Source organism: Capra hircus, chromosome 21 (genome assembly GCF_001704415.2).
Source record: "Capra hircus breed San Clemente chromosome 21, ASM170441v1, whole genome shotgun sequence".
NCBI lineage: Eukaryota > Metazoa > Chordata > Mammalia > Artiodactyla > Bovidae > Capra > Capra hircus.
The window spans coordinates 30,808,232-30,829,664 of NC_030828.1; the positions used below are offsets into that span (position 1 = coordinate 30,808,232).

At 38.7% G+C, this 21,433-nt stretch overlaps 1 protein-coding gene across 4 annotated transcripts in view; it reads right to left on the bottom strand.

Annotated features, from left to right (window-relative positions):
• NRG4 (neuregulin 4) overlaps positions 1-21,433 on the bottom strand; it is a 186,047-nt gene that overhangs the window by 67,944 nt on the left and 96,670 nt on the right. For 3 of the 4 annotated variants that reach the window (XR_001919868.1, XR_001297025.2, XR_001297026.2), the window contains 2 exons: positions 18,327-18,406; positions 12,563-12,706 (listed from right to left, as the gene is read on the bottom strand). Coding sequence is in view for 1 of the 4 variants with exons in the window: in XM_018066097.1 (XP_017921586.1) it covers positions 18,327-18,406 (80 nt within the window). In the remaining 3 variants the exon portion in view is untranslated. Of the gene's footprint in view, positions 1-12,562; positions 12,707-18,326; positions 18,407-21,433 lie in introns of those variants that run through there. The other variant, XM_018066097.1, reaches the window with a different exon arrangement.

Here is a 21,433-nt window from a genome sequence, read left to right on the forward strand (position 1 = left end):
TTCTTGAAGAAAGTCCAAAGAAAAGTTTGATTGCAATGGAATATTTCTGAATATTAGTATTTAGCTGTTTTTGAAAGGCTTGTCTTAAAAGCAAGCATTAAAGGAAAAGTTACTGTTTCAGCTAAAAGAACATATTAAATTTTTAGAATGGCAGCTGTTGTATAGTCATTTGTGAAACCGGAAAAATGATCACGTGAAAAAACTGACCCAAGCACAAAAAAACTAAAGATGTATTTTCAGTGTCTTCACATACTGAACTGCCTCCTATCAAGTGACAGGGTTGACAGGATTGTTTATTCAATCAAAATGTTTTAAAAATGCTTTCTTATGTGCTTTCAAAGCAGAATCTTTCTGCAGCTACAGTCTGCCTTGTTAAAGTCTGCTTTAAGGAATAAACTCCTTGAAAAGCCAAGTAACAATGTAAGGAAGAGGAGGGAAGCTTGGGATTAAGACCTGGAAACAGACATCCTACATATTGCTACAGTTAATAGCCTGTGACCTAGACTAATGAAGGGGTCCAGAAGGCCAGTTCACTGCTGTAATTCTCAACTTTGCTTACACCTGGACCATTGGTAAATATTCAGTCTAGTAAGAGAAGCCAAACAGCAAAGGTTTTGCCACTGATTTATACCGCAAATTTAACACAGTGAACATGAAAGAATGTAAAATAGACTTTTACAAACCTGATAATGCCCTATGCATTCTACAGAAATTTGAGAAAATAATTAAATCTACTTTTGCCATTTTGTGCCCACACAGCCTAACCCGTTTAAACACCACCATAAATTCCATTTTAATCAAAACAGAAGACTCTAAATCCTCTTGATTTGAAACTGAGATTTTAGATGACTGACTTGGTTTTCACTTGTAGAAACAATTTATGAGTCTTGCGTTATGAAAATCCTAAAACATAGTGAATATTAGTAATAACATCCTTGTTAAATGAACAAAACTAACACCTATACTATGTAAAAGAGTGTTACCAGGAAGTCATTTTAATATTGGCCCATTTATAGAAAAAGTCATATTTATATGAGACATGTTACTTTTATTTCATTTCTGCACTATGCCATGATGGAGACAGAAGAATATATGCTACTATAAAGTAGAGAACATTGGCAGAAACCAATAAACACCATTTAATGTTTTGGTACTAAGAGTCTGTGGAGCATTTCATTTCAGAAAGGCTTTATAAAAGTTAAGTGTTCTGTGGACATCATATCTTTTTGCCTTTTCATATGAACAAAGCTAGTGGAGGGAATGGAATGCCAACTGAGCTATTTCAAATCCTAAAAGGTGATGCTGTTAAAATGCTGCACTCAATATGCCAGCAAATTTGGAAAACTCAGCAGTGGCCACAGGACTGGAAAAGGTCAGTTTTCATTCCAATAACAAAAGCAATGCCAAAAAGTGTTCAAACTATTACACAACTGCCCTCATCTCACATGCTAGCACAGTAATGGTTAAAATTCTCCAAGCAAGGCTTCAACAGTGTGTGAACTGAGAACTTCCAGATGTTTAAGCTGGATCTGGAAAAGGCAGAGGAGCCAGTGATCAAATTGCCAACATCTGCTGGATCATAGAAAAAGCAAGAGAATTCCAGAAAAACATCTGCTCCACTGACTGCACTAAAGCCTCTGATTGTGTGAATCACAACATCTACAAAATTCTGAAAGAGATGGGATTACCAGACCACCTTACCTGACTCCTGAAAAAGCTATATGCAGGTCAAGAAGCAACAGTTAGAACCAGACATGGAACAATGGCCTGGTTCCAAATTGGGAAAGGAGTACGTCAAGGCTGTATATTGTCACTCTGCCTATTTAACTTATATGGAGAGTACATCATGTGAAATAGCTCAAGCTGAAATCAAGATTGCTGGGAGAAATATCAATAATCTCAGATATACAGATGACACCACCCTAACAGCAGAATGCAAAGAGGAACTAAAGAACCTCTTGATGAAAGAGGAGAGTGAAAAATCTGGCATAAAACTCAACATACGAAAAACTAAGATCATGGCATCTGGTCCCATCACTTCATGGCAAATAGATGGGGGAGAATGGAAACAGTGACAGACTTTATTTTTGGGTATCCAATCACTGTGGATGGTGACTGCAGCCATGAAATTAAAAGATGCTTGCTCCTAGAAAGAAAAGCTATGATGAACCTAGATAGTGTATTAAAAAGCAGAGACATCACTTTGCTGACAAAGGTCTGTCTAGTCAAAGCTATGGTTTTTCCAGTAGTCATGTAGAGATGTGAGAGTCAGACCATAAAGAAAGCTGAACACCAAAGGATTGATACTTTCAAACTGTGGTGCTGGAGAATACACTTGAGAGTTCCTTGGACAGGAAGGAGATCAAACCAGTCAATCCTAAAGGAAATCAACCCTGAATAGCCATTGGCAAGGACTGATGCTGAAGTTGAAGCTCCAATACTTCGGCTACCTGATACAAAGAGCCAAGTCACTGGAAAAGACCCTGATGCTGGGAAATACTGAGGGCAGGAGGAGAAGGAGGTCACAGAGGATGAGATAGTTGGATGGCATCACCGACTCGATGGACGTGAGTTTGAGCAAGCTCCAGGAGTTCGTGATGGACAGGGAAGCCTGGCGTGGGGCAGTCCATGGGGTTGCAAAGAATCAGACACAACTGAGTAACTGAACAAAACAGTAACATCATAGTAAGAAAGGAAAGATTGATTACTACAAGGAATTGGAAAAAATATGTATTCATTAGTTTTAAATGTAGATGAAAATAATCGAGGCCCTTTTCTTAACATTTACACAAAATTTCCAAGTCTAACTAAAATTCAGTCACCATACATGTATCTGAAACATACTCTATTCAAAGCCTAGTCAGGATACTAGAATTACAGATAGGAATAAACATAATTGATCTGACTGACACAAGCAAAATTGTAATCTATGACATTCTAGCTTTCATTCCTCCACAGAAACACTGGGGAGAAAAGGGGGAAAGCAGCAACTATATGAACCAACTTTGTTGGAATTCTGGAAAACAGTCAAAGGTTTACAGCAACCAACACATAGCCCAGTGAAGAAAACCCATCGTCAAAATGGCAGAAAAATGTGACTTTTTACCCACCCTTGCCTCCTGTGCAATGGTGGGCTTATTCTTAAAATAAGAGAAGCCTGGTTTCCATTTCCCTTCCTCAAACCAGAAGAGGAAGAATAGACTTTACTTGCAAATTACTGCCTTTTCTAATCTGTCTTTGGGATTACAAGGTTTGATTCAAGCTGTTCATCATTATTTTTCATAACTTGGAAACAGGCAAGAAAAGGTAGGCACTGCCTGTGAAAGCTGCCCGATGACTACAGAATTGCAGGCACCTAGATACAGGCCATATAAGGCCCAGAGGAGAAACGGGGGTAAGATTTTTGACAAACCAGATGTTCAAAAGCAGTTGTACCCAAGGAATGCACAATGCCAAATGTGTGCACAGACAAAAATGGCTCAGAAAAGATTTAAGACCTTAGGCTTTCATCTTGGTCTGATCCCTAGGATAGAAGCAAGTATGGCGAGAATGCGTTAGGACACAGCTAAACTGCAAAAAGGAGAACTGGCATTCAGGGAAGTCTCTAAAATCAGATAAACGAGATAATAGGGACAGAGGTTTCAATGATCACACACAAGGAATAGGCTTTGCAAAAAGGGCTTGGAAGTCTCAAAAACAAATGAACAACAGCCTTTAGCTGTCAGCAACAACTGGTGAACTGAGGATAAAACAATGTTATATTCAGAATTACAATATTGTAATAGTAAAGTGCCCAGTTTTCAACAATAACAACAAACCTGAAAGGCGTACAAAGAAACAAGGAAACAAGGTCAATTCAATGAAACAGAAACTGGCCTGGAGGAAGCCTACACACAGAACTTAACAGAAAAAAATCATTAATTATGCTCAAAGAACTAATGAAAATCAAGAAAGTGATGAATAAAATGGGAATACCAATGGAGAGAAATTACAAAAAGGAACCAAAGGAAATCTGGAGCAGAAAGTTAAAATAATAAAATTTCACTAGAGGGTTGAACAGTAGAATTGAGCAAGCAAAAAAACTCATCAGCAAAACTGAAGACAGGACAGTTGAAATTGCCATAAAACAAAAAATCTAAGGGATTTGCAAGATACCCTCAAATGGAACAAGAAACATTACAGGAGTCCAAGGAGGAAAGAGAAAACTATATAATGATTATTTGAATAAATAATGACAAGCTTGCCAAATTTGATGTAAGATGTGGATGTAGATGTCCAGAGGCTCAATGAACACCAAATAGGGTAAAGTAAAAAAATACATCATAGTTTGTCTTCAACCTAGGACCTGGGATTTTTCAACCTTAATGTTACAAAAGTGATATGGATTCAGTAAAAACCACATTTCAAGTTTTGAATTTTGATCTTTTCCCAGGTTAGCAATATGCAATGAGATGCACTTATGCTGACTGGCAGTGATAGAGAGCGACAGCTCCCAGTCAGCCACGTGATCATGAGGGTAAACATCTAATATACTTACAATCATTCTGTTTTTCAGCACAGTATTCAATTACATCACTTCAAAATAGGCTTAGTATTAGATGATTTTTGCTAATGTAATTGTTCAGAGTACATTTAAGGTAGGATAGGCTTAGCTATGAGGTTCAGTAGGATAGGTATATAAAATGCATTTCAACTTATGATATTGTCAACTTACCATGGGTTTATCAATATACAACCCTACTGTAAGTCAAGGAAGATCTGTATAATTAAGCTATACAAAAAGAAAGAATTTGAAAGCAGCAAGAATGAAGAGACTCATAAAGCTTCCTATGTGGCTCAGTGGTAAAGAATCCACCTGTAAAAGTGGGAGACGTGGGCTTGACCTCGATCCGGGAAGATTCCATGTTCTGCAGAGCAACTAAGCCTGACTAAGCCTGTGTGCCACCACTATTGAGCCTGTGCTGTAGAGTCTGGGAGACAACTCCTGAGCTTATATGCCACAACTAGTGAAGCTGGTGCACTCTAGAGCCTGCGCTCCACAACAAGAGAGGCCACCACAATGAGCAGCCTGGGCACCACAACTAGAAAGTAGTTCCTGCTTGCCACAACTAGAGAAAAGCCCTTGCAGCAATGAAGACCTAGCACAGCCAAAAGTAAAAAAAAATTTAAAGGGATCTTCAGTAAGATTATCAGATTCCTCATCAGAAACCATGGAGGGCAAATGGCAGTAGTTTGATATATTCAAAGTGCTAAAAGAAAAAACTGTCAACCTAAAATCTTTTATCTGGCAAAACTATCCATCAAAATGAGGGAGAAATGAAACCATTATCAGATAAAAGCAGGAAGAGACTATTACAACTAGATATGCCCTGAAAGAGATGCTAAAGGGAATTCTTGGAGGACAAAGGATAGGAACAGGAAACCATAAAAAGAAATTAAACTCTGCAGTAAAGGTATACATGAACAATTCCAGAAACAAGTATAACTCTGATGTTTAACTCTATTTTCCACACAACTTAGGAACCAGCGTATAAAAACAGTTACTGGTTTATGTTTTCCGACACAATGCTTAAAGATGGAATCCTGTGACATTAATGGCTGAAAGGGAGTGAAGGCAAAGTTACATAAGAGCAAGGTAGCAAAGTTTCTATTAACTGTTGAACTTAAGCTGCTATAAATTCAAATTAGTGTTATTACTTTATGACGTTAAACAGAATCCCCATGGTAACCACAAAGAAATAGCTACAGGAGAATTCCCTTGTAGTCCAGTGGTTAGGACTCTGCACTCTCAATGCTAAGATCCTAGGTTCAGTCCCTGATTAGGGAACTAAGATCCCACAAGCTGTGAAGTGCAGCAGGGGGAAAAAAAAAAAAAAACTGCCAAAAAAGTAGCTATAGAATACCTACAAAAAAGGGGAATTTACATGTTTCACTACAAAAAAAAAGCAAAACACAAAAGACACTAACAAGGAGCAAAAATCCATGAAGCCTTTAGAAGAGAAATAGCAAAATGACATAAGTTCTTCCTTACCAACAATTACTTTAACCATATGTTGTCTACAAGAGACTGACTTCAGATCCAAATAGGTTAAAAGTAAAAGGATGGATAGATAGATATTCCATGTGAATAGTAATCAAAAAAGAATAGTATACTATTATCAGACAAATAGACTTATAACATTTGTGAATTTAAAGAGACAGAAAAGGATGTCCTATAGGGTTTTATATGACAGCTATAACAATTAATAAACATTTATACATCTAATAACATCCTCAAAATACATTAAGCAAAACACAACATGCATTGCTCTCACTGCATCTCATAAGAGAATATTTTAGCAGTAACTGTTTACCTTAAGAAAGAAAACTGAAATCAACATTCTAACTTTATAACTTAAGGAACTAAAAAAAGAAGAATGGACTAAGCCCAAAGCCATTAGAATAATGAGGACTAAGATAAGCAAAATACTGAACAGAAAATCAACAGAAAATTTTAAACCAAAAGTTAGTTCTTTGAAAAGGTTAATAAAATGGATAAACTTTTAGCTAGATCAGTAACAGAAGAGAAGAGACTCAACTTCAAAAAACAAGTACGATTAAGGATATTACTAATGAGTCTACAAAAATAAAAAGGGTCACAAGAATACAAGAGCAGTTGTAAATGTCTTGGATAACCTAGATCTGATGGATATAATTATAAAAACCATACCAAGACTGATTCATGAAGAAATTAGGTCTTTGGAGACCTATAATTAGAAAGGAGATTGAATCAGCAGTCAAAAACCTCCCAACAAAAGAAAATCTTGCAACCTTTGACTTTTCTCAGTTGTACCAAACATTTAAAGAAGAAATAACATCAGTCCTCACACTTTTCAAAAAAAACAATTCAATATGAGAGAACACTTCCTAATCCACTATATAAGCTTAGTATTACCCTGATACCAAAGCCAGACAATGACAACACAAGAAAAGAAAGTTAAAGACCAATATCCATGTTGAATACTGATGCAAAATTCTTAAAGGATTAGCAAACTGAATTCAAGATCACTTTAAAAATTTTATACATTTGAACACATGGGTTTATTGCTGTAATGCAAGGATGGTCCAACAGATAAAAATCAAATTGAATACAATACACCACATTAGCAGAATGAGGGTCCCATGGGGATCATATCATTGATGCTGAAAAAGGATTTGATGAAATTCTTTTTGATTAAAAAAAAACAACAACACACTAGGAATTGAAGGAAGCTACCTCAACATAATAAAGACCACATATGAAACTCTTACAGCTAACATTCTACTCAATGGAAAAGGACTGAAATCACGAACAAGACAAGGATGCAGCTTTTACTAGTCCTATTCAGCACAGTGTTGGAAGTTCAAGGCAGAGTAATTAGTCAACAAAAAGAATGAAATTAGAAAGAATGAAGTGAAATTATCTCTGCAGAATACATGGCCCTATGTGTAGAAAACACAAATGATCTCCTCACCCCCAAATCTGTTAGCACTAAGAAAAAAAATCCAGCAAAGTTTAGATACAGAAGCAACACACAAAATCAGTTGCCTTTCTATATATTAATATGAACAACCCCAAAGACTTAATGAAGTCTTAATGAAGAAGTTGATGACTTGTACATTGAAAACCACAAGACATTGCTGAATGACGTTAACGTGAAAGTTGCTCAGTCATGTCCGACTCTTTGCCACTCCATGAACTATACAGTCTATGGAATTCTCCAGGCCAGAATACTGGAATGGGTAGCCTTTCCCTTCTCTAGGGGATCTTCCCAACCCAGGGATTGAACCCAGGTCTCCCACATTGCAGGCAGATTCTTTACCAGCTGAGCTACAAGGGAAAACCAAGAATACTGGAGTGGGTAGCCTATCCCTTCTCCAACAGATCTTCCCGACCTAGGAATCAAACCAGGGTCTCCTGCATTGCAGATAGGTTCTTTACCAACTGAGCTATACCAGGGAAAGTGAAAGAAAGAAAGTGAAGTCACTCAGTCATGTCCAACTCTTTGTGACCCCATGGACTATAAGCCTACCAGGCTTCTCCAGCCTGGTAGAGAAGCCTGGATTTTACAGGCAAGAATACTTGGGTGGGTTGCCATTTCCTTCTCTAGGGGATCTTCCAGACCCAGGAATCGAACCTGGGTCTCCTGCATTGCAGGCAGATGCTTTTCCCTCTGAGCCACCAGAGAACTCATTATACCAGGGAAGCTGATATTAATGATGTTAAAGATGACACCAATAAGTTGAAAGACATCCCATATAAACAGACCGGAAGACTTAATATTGGTATGATATCAGTACTACCCAAAGTGATCTACAGATTCAAAGTAATTCACTTCAAAATCTCAATGACATGCTTTACAGATACAGAAAAATAATTCAAGTGGAATATCTAGGATCCAAATAGGCAAAACATCTTGAAGAAAGCTGAATACCAAAGAATTGATGCTTTTGAACTGTGGTGTTGGAAAAGACTCTTGAGAGTCCCTTGGACAGCAAGGAGATCAAACCAGTCAATCCTAAAGGAAATCAACCCTGAATATTCTTTGGAAGGACTGATGCTGAAGCTGAAGCTCCAATACTTTGGCCACCTGATGGAAAGAGCCGACTCAGTGGAAAAGACCCTGATTCTGGGAAAGATTGAGGGCAGGAGGAGAAGAGGGTGACAGAGGATGAGATGGTTGGATGGCATCACTAACTTAATGGATATGAGTTTGAGCAAGCTCCAGGAGATAGTGAAGGACAGGGAAGTCTGGTGTGCTGCAGTCCATGGAATCACAGTCAGACATGACTTAGCAACTGAAAAACAACAATAATCTTAAAAAAGATCAAAGTTGGAAGACTCACACTTCCTGATTTCATATTTTACTGCAAAGATACAATAATCAAAACAGTGTGATAATGAATAAAAACAGACATATAGACCAGTGGAATAGAATAAAGAATCCAGAAATTTTCACATATATGGTCAAATGATTTGGAGGAAGCACACCAAGACCATTTCATGGGAAAAGGACAGTGTTTTCAACAAATGGTGTTGGGAAAACTGGATACCCACATGCCAGAGGATGAAGATGGATTCTTGCCTAACACTATATACAAAAATTAGTTCAGATAGACCAAAGACCTAACCATAAGACTTAAAACTCCACTCTTGGGAAAAAAACAGGGGGAAAGTTTCAGAACGTTGGATTTAGGAGCAATTTCTTAGATATGACACCAAAGTCATAGGCATGAAAAGAGAAAAGAGACAAACTGAGCTTCAAAAATTAGACATTTGGACTTTCCTGGTGGCACAGTGGATTAGAATCTGCCTGCCAATGCAGGGAACCTGGGTTTGATCCCTGGTGCAGAAAGATTCTACATGCCAAAGAGCAGCTAAGCCCAAGCTCCACAACTACTGAGCCTGTGTGGCCCAAGTACTGCAGTTCATGCACCCTGGAGACCATGTGCTGCAACCACTGTACCGCATGCTGTAATACTGAAGCCGATATGCTCCACATCCCACGCTCTGCAACAAGAGAAGCCACCGCAGTAAGGAGCCCACACACCACAAGAAAGTGTGGCCCCTGCCTGCCACAGCCCATACCGAGCAACGCAGAGAAAGCCCATACCGAGCAACGAAGACCCAGCATGGCCAGAAACAAGTAAGACATTTATGTATCAAAGCATACTATCAACAGAGTAAAAAAGGCAGTCCACAGAATGGGAGAAAACATTTGTAGATCACATATCTGATGAGGGATTACTACCCATTTATACACACACACACACACACACACACACACACACACACACATATAAAACTCCTAATATGCAGCAACAGTTATAAAAGACAACCCAATTCAAAACTGGGCAAAGGTAGACAGGTATCCAAAGAAGATATAGATGACCAATTAGCACATGAAAAGATGCTCAACATTACTAATCATTTGGGAAATGCAAATCAAAACCACGATGAAATAGCGCTTCATACCCATTAGAGTGGCTATTATTTTTTTTTTTAAGTGTTGACAAGGATGTGGAGAAACTAGAGTGCATTGCTATAATATATATATATATATTCATATATATATTTATATGAATATAACACAGTATAGCTGCTGTGGAAAATAGTGTCATAGTTCCTCAAATAATTAAATATATAATTAACATTCGATACTACTTCTGGGTATTTACGCAAAAGAATAGAAAACAGGGGTTTGAACAGCTATTTGTGGATGTATGTTCCTAAGAGAATCATCACAATAGCCAAAAGGTGAAATGACTCATGTTCATCTGTTGATAAATGAATAAACAAAATGAGGTAAATATGTATAATGGAATATCATTCAGTCATAAAAAGGAATGAAATTTGGATACATACTATACTGTTGATGAAACTTGAAGACATGGTAAGTGAAATAAGCCACACACAAGAGGACAAATGCATGATTCATGTATTTGTATGAAATACTGAGACTTAAATCAAGCATTGAGAATATTCAGATGCTTAGAGATTAAGCAGAATGTTAGCTACCATGGTCTGAGTAGAGGAGGGAATGAGGAGTTATTGTCTAATGGGTATAGCATTCAGTATAGGATGATGAGAAAGTTCTGGAGATGGACAGTGGTGATGGTTGAACCAATGGGAATATACTTAAGGCCATTGAATTGCATGTGTAAAAGGCTAAGAAGTGAAAGAAGCCAATCTGAAAAGGTTACCTACTGTATGATTCCAACTATATGACATTCCAGAAAAAGCTATAGACATAGTAAAAAGCTATAGAGATAGTAAAGGGCTCAGTGGTTACCACTGAGACTGGGAAAGAGTAGATGGAGCACAGGAGATTTTTGGGTGGTGAAGTTATTCAATGTGATACTGTAGTGGTGGACACATGAAATCATGCATTTGTTAAAATCTATAAAACTAAAAAAAAAAAAAAGAGAGAGAGAGGAGCCTTAATGAAAACTACAGACTTCTGTTACCAGCTTTACCAAATGCATTCTTTATATTGCTCCTAATAAGATGAAAACCTCATGATCTGTAAAATCGTGCCCTAAAATTAAAAGCCTAATAGGGGAAAAAAGGTTTGGAATTGTATAACCTGAGCAGTAACAAGAACAAGAATCCTAAATCTCCACTAGTATCTGCACTGAGAATTAGTCCATCTTTTGTATACTTAAACGTTGGGGTTTGTGCTTCTTCCTTTCAGATATAGACCCTGAAATCAATTGCTCCTCATAGAAACCATTTTCAGGGCTTCCCTGGCGGTCCAGTGGCTAGGACTCTACACTCTCAATGAAGGGGGCCTTGGTTCGATCCTTGGTCAGGCAACTAGAACCTACATCCTCAACTAAGGATTCCACATGCACAACTAAGACCCAATGCAACCAATTAAATATTTATTTTTAAAAGAAACCAGTCTCGTTAACATTAAAAACAGGATCTAAAGGTAGCTCCCAATGATAGGGATAGAGCAGGATAGTTACACAGGCAGCTTTTGACATCCCACTAGGGAGTGATAGATGGAGAAGGAACTTTGGGAGATCGTTGTAAGCTAATGATCACTCAAGAAAGCAATCAGACTATTGGGAAACAGGCCTGCTTAAGAACAAAACCACACAACAAAAGCATAAGATATGTCCAGTCCAGTAAGTGAAAAGTGAGGCCTGCACTCTGCTGGTCCCGGTCAGCATGAAAATGATCCTTAGGACAAGTCCCGTAGCACATACCAAAGACAGGAATACATGGGCAAGGTGCCAAAGCAGAAGACCTCATCATACTAAAACCTGAGGTTATTTAACATATTTTGATCTATGTTAGTTTACATTACCACCCTTCTGCTGATGTGGATAGCACCATGACAGTCCCAGTTTGACCATATAGGATCAAAAAGTCCTCTACCTGACTTGAGGAGGAGCTAGTGATGTAAGCTTGACATCCACTCAAAGAATGAGGAAGAAAGCGGTCTTCTTCAACCCTTTCTATTTTCCCTTTGCTTATAAACATGTTGCCCACTTAGTCCTCAGGGCAGAGGTCTCTTGCCTGCCTGCTTGTATCCTTCAAAAGCATCCTAAACTATAAATCCACTTCTTACCTCTCACTTTGTCCCTCACTGAATTCCTTCTGCACCAAGACATAAAAAGCCTGTGATTTGCTAAGTCCTGAGATGAGCTGTGCAGTTTCACCTTCATCAATCAATGCTTTTTTCCTAATAACCAGGTGAAATGTCTTCACGGTTAACTTGCTCTTTGCAGCTTCCCTATCCAGCTTAATACAGTGAAAGCTACTGAAACAGTCACTCTTTGCCCTTAAAGGATTTTCGCTTTTCTTTTAGGGTCTTTATATATTACTAAGAGTTTCTCCTGAGCTGTGAGAAAGTTTGCCTCTAGTTGCTTCAACATATTAGTTTACTGGGGGGAAAAAAAAATCATGTTTGAACCCATGCAACTTTCATACAGGATTGATATTACTTTCCTATTTACCAACTGCAAATAAGTTAATATATGTTACAGAAACACACATACTTTGCAACAGGATGGACTGTGTTTCAAGGTATGATAACTTTCAGTCTTTTATTTAGAGAACAAAGGAAGATTAACTTGTTTAATTTATTTTACCATTTAGTGTTTCACTTTCTTGCCTTTGTAACAAAGAAGCAATGATTTGGCTTCACTGTGTTATTTCTTCAATGTTCTCCATGACCTATGGAAAATAAGAATCAAGATGTTTTCTCCCTCTCAGTTTTTCTTTATATGTACAACTGTCAACACATCTTTGTTTACACATGTACACCCACCCCTTCTGTTTGTGAAAAGTTGAGGTGAACTAGCCTAGAACATCCAAATGAGCCTCTTAACACACCCCAGTACACAGAAGAGTTGTATCAGCACCTCCATTCAGATCTCACAGAAGTGCCCCTGCCTTTTCCCACTGCCTATTTTCTGTTACCTGAAGTTCTAACAAGCTTGGTGAATTTTTAAAAAGGTATTACAAATGACAAAGAGGGTTAAGAGGGAAAGATTGGTAAAGTGAGTCACTCTAACAGCGATAAAAATGAATAACTGATGGCAGGAAAACTGGAGAAAGTAGCAAAAATAAAAACCAAGATAAAAACAAAACAAAACCTGTGGCTGGTATTTAACGTAGGGACAACTGGCTCCCTCAAGAGCCAATGAGCCCTGAGCCTGTTACCCCCTATCTGTGGAAGCATAAGTACAATATGAAAAACTTGGACTTGGGAACTAGATTCACCTGGGCTTAAATCCTGTCTTAGCACCTTTTGATGTGCGATCTTGATTTTAACCTCTCTAAACCTCAAGTTTTCTTTTTCGTAGAGAAGAATGCCACTTGCCTCACAATGGGTTGCATTCAGTTCAGTTCAGTCACTCAGTTGTGTCCAACTCTTTGCGACGCCATGGACTACAGCATGCAGGCTTCCCTCTCCATCAGCAACTCCCAGAGCTTGCTCAAACTCATGTCCATCGAGTCAGTGATGCCATCCAACCATCTCATCCTCTGTTGTCCCCTTCTCCTCCTGCCCTTAGTCTTTCCCAGCATCATGGTCTTTTCCAATGAGTCAGTTCTTTGCATCAGGTGGCCAAAGTATTAGAGTTTCAGCGTCAGCATCAGTCCTTCACAGTAAATATTCAGGACTGATTTCCTTTAGGGTGGACTGGTTTGACCTCCTTGCAGTCCAAGGGATTCTCAAGAGTCTTCTCCAACACCACAGTTCAAAAGCATCAATTCTTTGGCACTCAGCTTTCTTTATAGTCCAACTCTCACAACCATACATGACTACTGGAAATTCCATAGCCTTGACTAGACAGACCTTTGTTGGCAAAGTAATGCCTCTGCTTTTTAATATGCTGTCTAGGTTGGTCATACCAAGGAGCAAGTAGCTTTTATTTTCATGGCTGCAATCACCATCTGCAGTGATTTTGGAGCCCCCAAAAATAAAGTCTGTCACTGTTTCCATTGTTTCCCCATCTATTTGCCATGAAGTGATAGGACCAGATATCATGATATTCACATTTTGAATATTGAGTTTTAAACCAACTTTTTCACTCTCCTCTTTCACTTTCATCAAGAGGCTCTTTAGTTCCTCTTCACTTTCTGCCATAAGGGTGGTATCATCTGTGTATCTGAGGTTATTGACATTTAGTATCATCTGTGTATCTGAGGTGACTGATATTTCACAATGGGTATTAAGACTTATAAGAGTCTCCAAAGTGAATTACCAGCCACAGTGTCTGGCACCTACAGGTACTTGATGTTCACGGTTCCATAGTTACCTTACTTTCTTTTCATTTAAAGAGCTATACTTTAAGAACTAGTGTGTTATTGCAATAGGGATGATATGTAATCACAATCTAAATGGATGCCAGGACTTAAAGCTGTAGGTTTACTTAATGAACAAATTTTAAAAAATGCCTTGGGAGATTTATATTTCAGAGGCATACAAAGTGACATGAATGAATCTATTAGGAGTGTTAAACTGAATAAAGCTTTATGGTATGGTGGCAACAGGAGTTTCCTGGTGAAAATAGGTCATTAATAAATTTTAAAATAACATGTACCATCATGCTCTGATTTTCATAACAAATATAAGCTAATAGCATGAAGAAGGAGAAGGCAATGGCAACCCACTCCAGTACTCTTGCCGGGAAGGTCCATGGATGGAGGAGCCTGGTAGGCCGCAGTCCACGGGATCACTAGGAGTCGGACACGACTTCACTTTCCACTTTCATGCATTGGAGAAGGGACTGGCAACCCACTCCAGTATTCTTGCCTGGAGAATCCCAGGGATGGGAGAGCTGGGTGGGCTGCCGTCTATGGGGTCGCACAGAGTCAAACACGACTGAAGCGACGCAGCAGCAGCAGCATGAAGAAATTCCCAATCCCCATGATCAACTTTGTTTTCATGACACAGATCTTGTCACATGTGGTAAAGGCATTTATTTTGCTTTTCTTAAAGTAATGGCTTTGCAGATACTGAGACTGTTTGACATTGAAAAAACAAGTGGCCAGTGACCTAATTTTGTGAGCTATGCCCAACACCTTATCCAGATTTTTACCCCTGGTTGTGATACCCTTTTTTCCTCATTAAAAGAAGGCAGCAGTTTAATACCCGAGTTCTGAAACTCTTCTCCCAATTAAACCAGAGTACCTCTGTGTAGAAAGGCTCCCAGGTAGTTTCTATTTTATTACAAACATGTCTTTATAAATTGAAAAGAAGCCAACTTGCCTTTTAGGTGTAGGTGGTTTCTAAAAAATAATTTGAGTTTTTACCATCCCATTGAATGATCTGAAAAAAAATTAAGAGGAAATCCTTTGAGGAGATAAACCATTGGTGAATTACAAGCATGGATACTTGTGCATTCAAGCGTTAGTGGCAGTCAGCCATTCCCACATTTTTTCCTGTCACATTTGGCCCTATTTGTATTAATCTTCCCAGTTAAAACCATGTATGATAATACATTCAGTTCTCTGAGAATTTTTTCACTGGTTATTTTATCATCAAGCATTTAAAAAATGAATGCAGTTCCAGACATTATCATTACAAATAACAGCAAAAATAAAAAAAACCTCATCAGATAAACCATTAAAATACATGACTTCACCCAAAAGTAGAAGAATACAACTCAATCTCTTGATAACTCAAATGATAATTTTGAGTATATCAAAATGAATCATCTGATAGTATCATTTAATAATGGCATCTTAGACTTCCCTGGTGGTACCCTGACTAAGAATCCTCCTGGCAATGCAAGGGACAGAGGTCTGATCCCTGGTTGCGGAAGATTTCACATGCCACAGAGTAACCAAGCCCCTCTGCTGAAAATACTGAAGCCTGCAAACCCTAGAGCCTGCAAACCCTAGAGCCTGCGCTCTGCAACAAGAGACACCACTGCAATGAGAAGCTTGTGCACTGCAATGAAGAGTAGCCCCAGCTTGTCACATCTAGAGAAAATCCGCATACAGTAACGAAGACCCAGTGCAACCAAAAACCAAAAAACTGCATCTCTTTCTGGCTTTTTATTGTGAAATATACTTAATAAAATTTACCATTTTAACCATTTTCAATATGCCAGCAAATTTGGAAAACTCAGCCGTGGCCACAGGACTGGAAAAGATCAGTTTTCATTCTAATCCCAAAGAAAGGCAATCTCAAAGTATGTTCAAACTACCACACAAGTGCACTCATTTCACATGCTAGCAAAGTAATGCTCAAAATTCTCCAAGCTAGGCTTCAACAGCACGTGAACCGAGCACTTCCAGATGTTCAAGCTGGTTTTAGAAAAGGCAGAGGAACCAGAGATCAAATTGACAACAAGAGAGTCCCAGAAAAGCCTCTACTTCTGCTTTTTTGACTACACCAAAGCCTCTGACTGTGTGGATCACAACAAACTGGAAAATTTTTAAAGAGATGGGAATAGCAGACCACCTTACCTACATCCTGAGAAACCTGTATGCAGGTCAAGAAGCAACAGTTAGAACCGGACATGGAACAACAGACTGGTTCCAAATTGGGAAAGGAGTACATCAAGGATGCATACTGTCACCCTGCTTATTTAACTTATATGCAGAGTACATCATGCAAAATGCTGGACTGGATGAAGCACAAGCTGGAGTCAAGATTGCTGGGAGAAATATCAATAACCTCAGTTATGCAGATGACACCACCCTTATGTCAGAAAGTGAAGAGGAACTAAAGAGCCTCTTGATGAAAGTGAAAGAGGGTAAAAAAGTTGGCTTAAAACTCAACATTCAAAATATGAAGACCATGGCATCCAATCCCATCACTTCATGGAAAATAGATAAGAAACAATGGAAACAGTGACAGACTTTATTTTCTTGGGATCCAATATCACTGTGGTTGATGACTGCACCCATGAAATTAAAAGACGCTTGCTCCTGGGAAGAAAAGCTGTGATGAACCTAGACAGTGTATTAAAAAGCACAGACATTACTTTGCCAACAAAGGTCTGCCTGGTCAGAGCAATGGTTTTTCCAGTAGTCATGTATGGTTGTAAGAGTTGAACTATAAAGAAAGCTGAGCACCAAAGAATTGATGCTTTTGAACTGTGGTGTTGGAAAAGACTCTTGAGAATCCCTTGGACTCTAAGGAGGTCAAACTAGTCAATTTTAAAGGAAATCAATCCGGAATATTCATTGGGAAGGACTGATGCTGAAGCTGAAACTCTAATACTGTGGCTACCTGATGTGAAGAACTGACTCATTGGAAAAGATCCTGATGCTGGGAGTCTGAGCAAGCTCTGGGAGTTGGTGATGGACAGGGAAGTCTGGCATGCTGCAATCCATAGGGTCCCAAAGAGTTGCACATGACTGAGTGACTGAGCTGCTGCTGCTGATGCAGTTAGGTTATTTAGAAACAATTTGATTCTTTCAGTTCTTGCTTTTATGGTCTGTTAGGCAGGACTGGAGCAGTACTGAATCTAGGGCTAATCATTCCCCACTACTGAAGAAACAATCTTCTGTGTACACTATTACTCAATGAACAATTAGGATTTTTAGCCTTATTATTGGGAACAGGCACTTTTCCTAGCCTTGTGCAAATAGTGGGTACCTCTAATCCTATCAGGTCATTCTTTCCCTAATATCAAGTACTTTCCTAGTATACATGTGATTATTCCTTAACTGAATACTTGAAGATCTCTGAAATTCTCTATGTGGCTCTCCTCTTTTCCAGTGAACTATATTGATTAAGCCACATTGATCAACCTGGGTCATCCACCCAACTTTCCCATGCCACAGCATGGAAATTCTCAAGGCAATACTTTGAGGGAATCATTGGTTCATCTCATCTGTTTTCAGTCTCTCATGATCCTTTGTTTCCTGTTGTCCAATGTCTTGAAAACCATCACTTAATGTAGAATGTCCTTTTATAAATTGTTTCAAGGAGGAGGTAGATCCAGTCTCTGTTACTCCATCTTGGTCAGAAGCAGAAGTCTCATGATATTTTTAAAACATGAATTGACCCATATGTTTCCAAAAGATTTGCTTATCCTTATAGATAAAAATCCTCTTCCTGTCCATATACCAGCCCACTTCAAATTACTTCTGTAAAAATCAGTCTGTGAAACATAACTAACATCATAATTTCACATATTGTGATAACATAGTTTTCTTTGGGGGAAAAAGATGACTTGTGTCATACAGCTAATGAGAAATTCATCTTCAGGTAAAAAACCCATATAAAAAATTTTTAGGGTCAACATTTTTTGGATAGATCCAAATCCCATTAGACAACCAACATCTAACTTGAGGTTTTAAAATATACATTTATTTTGAATTTACTCACCGTGGTGGACACTGGTACTGCTTGTCTCTACCAAGTTGATATCATACTGGACCGAACTGGCCCTCTGAAGATGGCCCTTCCTGACAATAAAGAAGAAAGAAACACACAAATGGAAAATGGGTAAGTGCAAATGCAGAAAGCAAGTTTAAATTTGAATATATGGAGGTTTATTTTCTTTTCCGCAACTATCTGAAACCGCTAGAGCGTCCCTAAAACTGTGCCCCATTATTTAACAAATGCACCAGGGCAGGTAGGTCATCTGTAGGGGCTTCAGATGCTGATGATGCCACTTAGTCTTTTTCCTTTAAGACAGCAGAACTGTGCTATTTTAATGTAGCATTTTTGTGCTCTTCTTAAAGTGGTTAGTTTTCATTATTAGTTGGGATCCTTATGGTGGCTCAGATAGTAAAGAATCCGCTTGCAATGCAGGAGACCCAGGTTTGATCCCTGGGTCGGTGAGATCCCCTGGAGAAGGGAATGGCAGCCCACTCTAGTATTCTTGCCTGGAGATTTCCATGGACAGAGGAGCCTGGTGGGATCCATGGGGTCGCAAAGAGTCAGAATCTACTGAGTAACACTTTATGTGACATGGGGTGTCTTTACTCAACTATTGAAAAACTCAATTGCACCTTTAAAAAAATTTATTTATTTTTGGTTGCACTGGATCTTCAGTGTTGTGCACAGGCTCTCTCTAGTTGAGGCAAGTGGGGCTGTTCTTAGCTGCGGCGCACAGGCTTCTCATTGTGGTGGCTTCTCTGGTTGTGGAGCAGAGGCTCTAGGAGGCATGGGCTTCAGCAGTTGCGGTGTGTGGGCTTAAATGCCCCCCAGCAAGTGCGATCTTCCTGGACCAGGAATTAAATCCATGTTCCCTGCTCTGGCAGGCAGATTCTTAACCACTGGACTACCAGAGAAGCCCTTATTGAATGACAATATTTATGCCTCACTTGCATTTTTTAAGGCTACAGTTCATCGGTCTTTTTTGTCATCTGGTCAATTAATATAGTTTCTAATTACATTCAAATGCTCATGACAGAGTTTTTTAAAACCACTTTTAATATTAAATAAGATATTGGAATGTACACTTGCTTTCGATTTTTTTTCAGTAAGTCAATGCCTAGAGTATTTACCTTACATTAATGAAAATTAATTCAAAACCACTTTTTACCATAGCAAAATGAAATGTGTTTTCTAAAAATACACTGATTCCTCTTCGTAAAACATGATTGATTCTGCCTAGATTTCAGCATATGGGTTATCATTTTGGACTTCATTCAACTATGACATTAATTAGTTATTAAATTTCAAAAGGGCTTTAGCTTAAAGCAATTTCAACCACTGATGGACCTAAAAACTACTACAGTAAACAGGGACTTGTTTAATTCTTGAAAGCACATTTCAGACAGTATGTTTCACCTGGTCAGTATGCAAGAGTCTAAATCTTATGACTAGATTTTATAAGCAATAGCTACTCATGTTTCTTTCAAATTAATTCTACTCTTGATTTTGACAAGACACAAATCATCATGTAGAAATACCTTTGCTTGTGTTGTCATTTAAAAATGGAAAAGGTTCAGTGGGTAGCATGTTTTAACCATTTCTGAAAATTATTCAATGTCATATTATTTTTGTAAGAATCTTAAGGATGCTATTTTTCTCAGTTATTAAATTTACATTCATTTTCCAATTAATATGAAAGTGTTTAATGTTTACATATGGCAAAAAGTTGCTTTATTTTTAAATAAAGTACACATTTAAAAAGAGTGAATGACAATATTTATGCCTAGAGAGAAATAGAATATCTCCTGCCATGTCAGTAAACAAAGGCTGTCACAGTCATCAGCCTGCAGGCTGCCCACAGGCCGCTGGTGAGCCCTGAGGGAACTTAGAAAGGAAAGAATACCTGCCATCTGACTGCTGCCACTCCCTGTAGTGAGCCCTGAGGAAAACAGGAGGTAAAAACACAGGAAACTGGCCCCAAATAATTAAAGTGTATATCAAAGGAATGATTTCAGTGAATCCAGATTCTTGCATCTTCTCATATACAGAAAAGTGCTAACTTCCTTAACTTACTGTAGCTGGTTTTCTTTGACTTAATTAACAATAATTAAAAGACTTAAATATCTTTTGATGTTCTGACTACCTGCCCTTTGTTGCAAAACTTCTATCTATCCTAGCTCCCCCCTTGCCTCATTGGATCAATTTTCTCAAGATTACTTGAGATGCTGCCTCCCAGGCTTGAAGTCCTAAAAATTCCTGCCAAAAAAACACATAACTCTCAACTTTTGGTTGTGAATATTTAACTTGACACCAGTTTAAAAATCAGTGATAGACCCTTACATGCGCAGCACAAGATTCAGTTCAGTTCAGTCACTCAGTCCTGTCTGACTCTTTGCGACCCCATGAATCGCAGCACGCCAGGCCTCCCTGTCCATCACCAACTCCTGGAGTTCACTCAGACTCATGTCCATCGAGTCAGTGATGCCATCCAGCCATCTCATCCTCTGTCGTCCCCTTCTCCTCCTGCCTCCAATCCCTCCCAGCATCAGAGTCTTTTCCAATGAATCAACTCTTCACATGAGGTGGCCAAGTATTGGAGTTTCAGTTTTAGCATCATTCCTTCCAAAGAAATACCAGGGCTGATCTTTAGAATGGACTGGTTGGATCTCCTTGCAGTCCAAGGGACTCTCAAGAGTCTTCTCCAACACCACAGTTCAAAAGCATCAATTCTTCAGCTCTCAGCCTTCTTCACAGTCCAACTCTCACATCCATACATGACCACTGGAGAAACCATAGCCTTGACTAGATGGACTTTAGTCAGCAAAGTAATGTCTCTGCTTTTGAATATGCTATCTAGGTTGGTCATAACTTTTCTTCCAAGGAGTTAAGTGTCTTTTAATTTCATGGCTGCAATCACCATCTGCAGTGATTTTGGAGCCCAATAAAATAAAGTCTGACACTGTTTCCCCATCTATTTCCCATGAAGCGATGGGACTGGATGCCATGATCTTCATTTTCTGAATGTTGAGCTTTAAGCCAACTTTTTCACTCTCCTCTTTCACTTTCATCAAGAGGCTTTTTAGTTCCTCTTCACTTTCTGCCATAAGAGT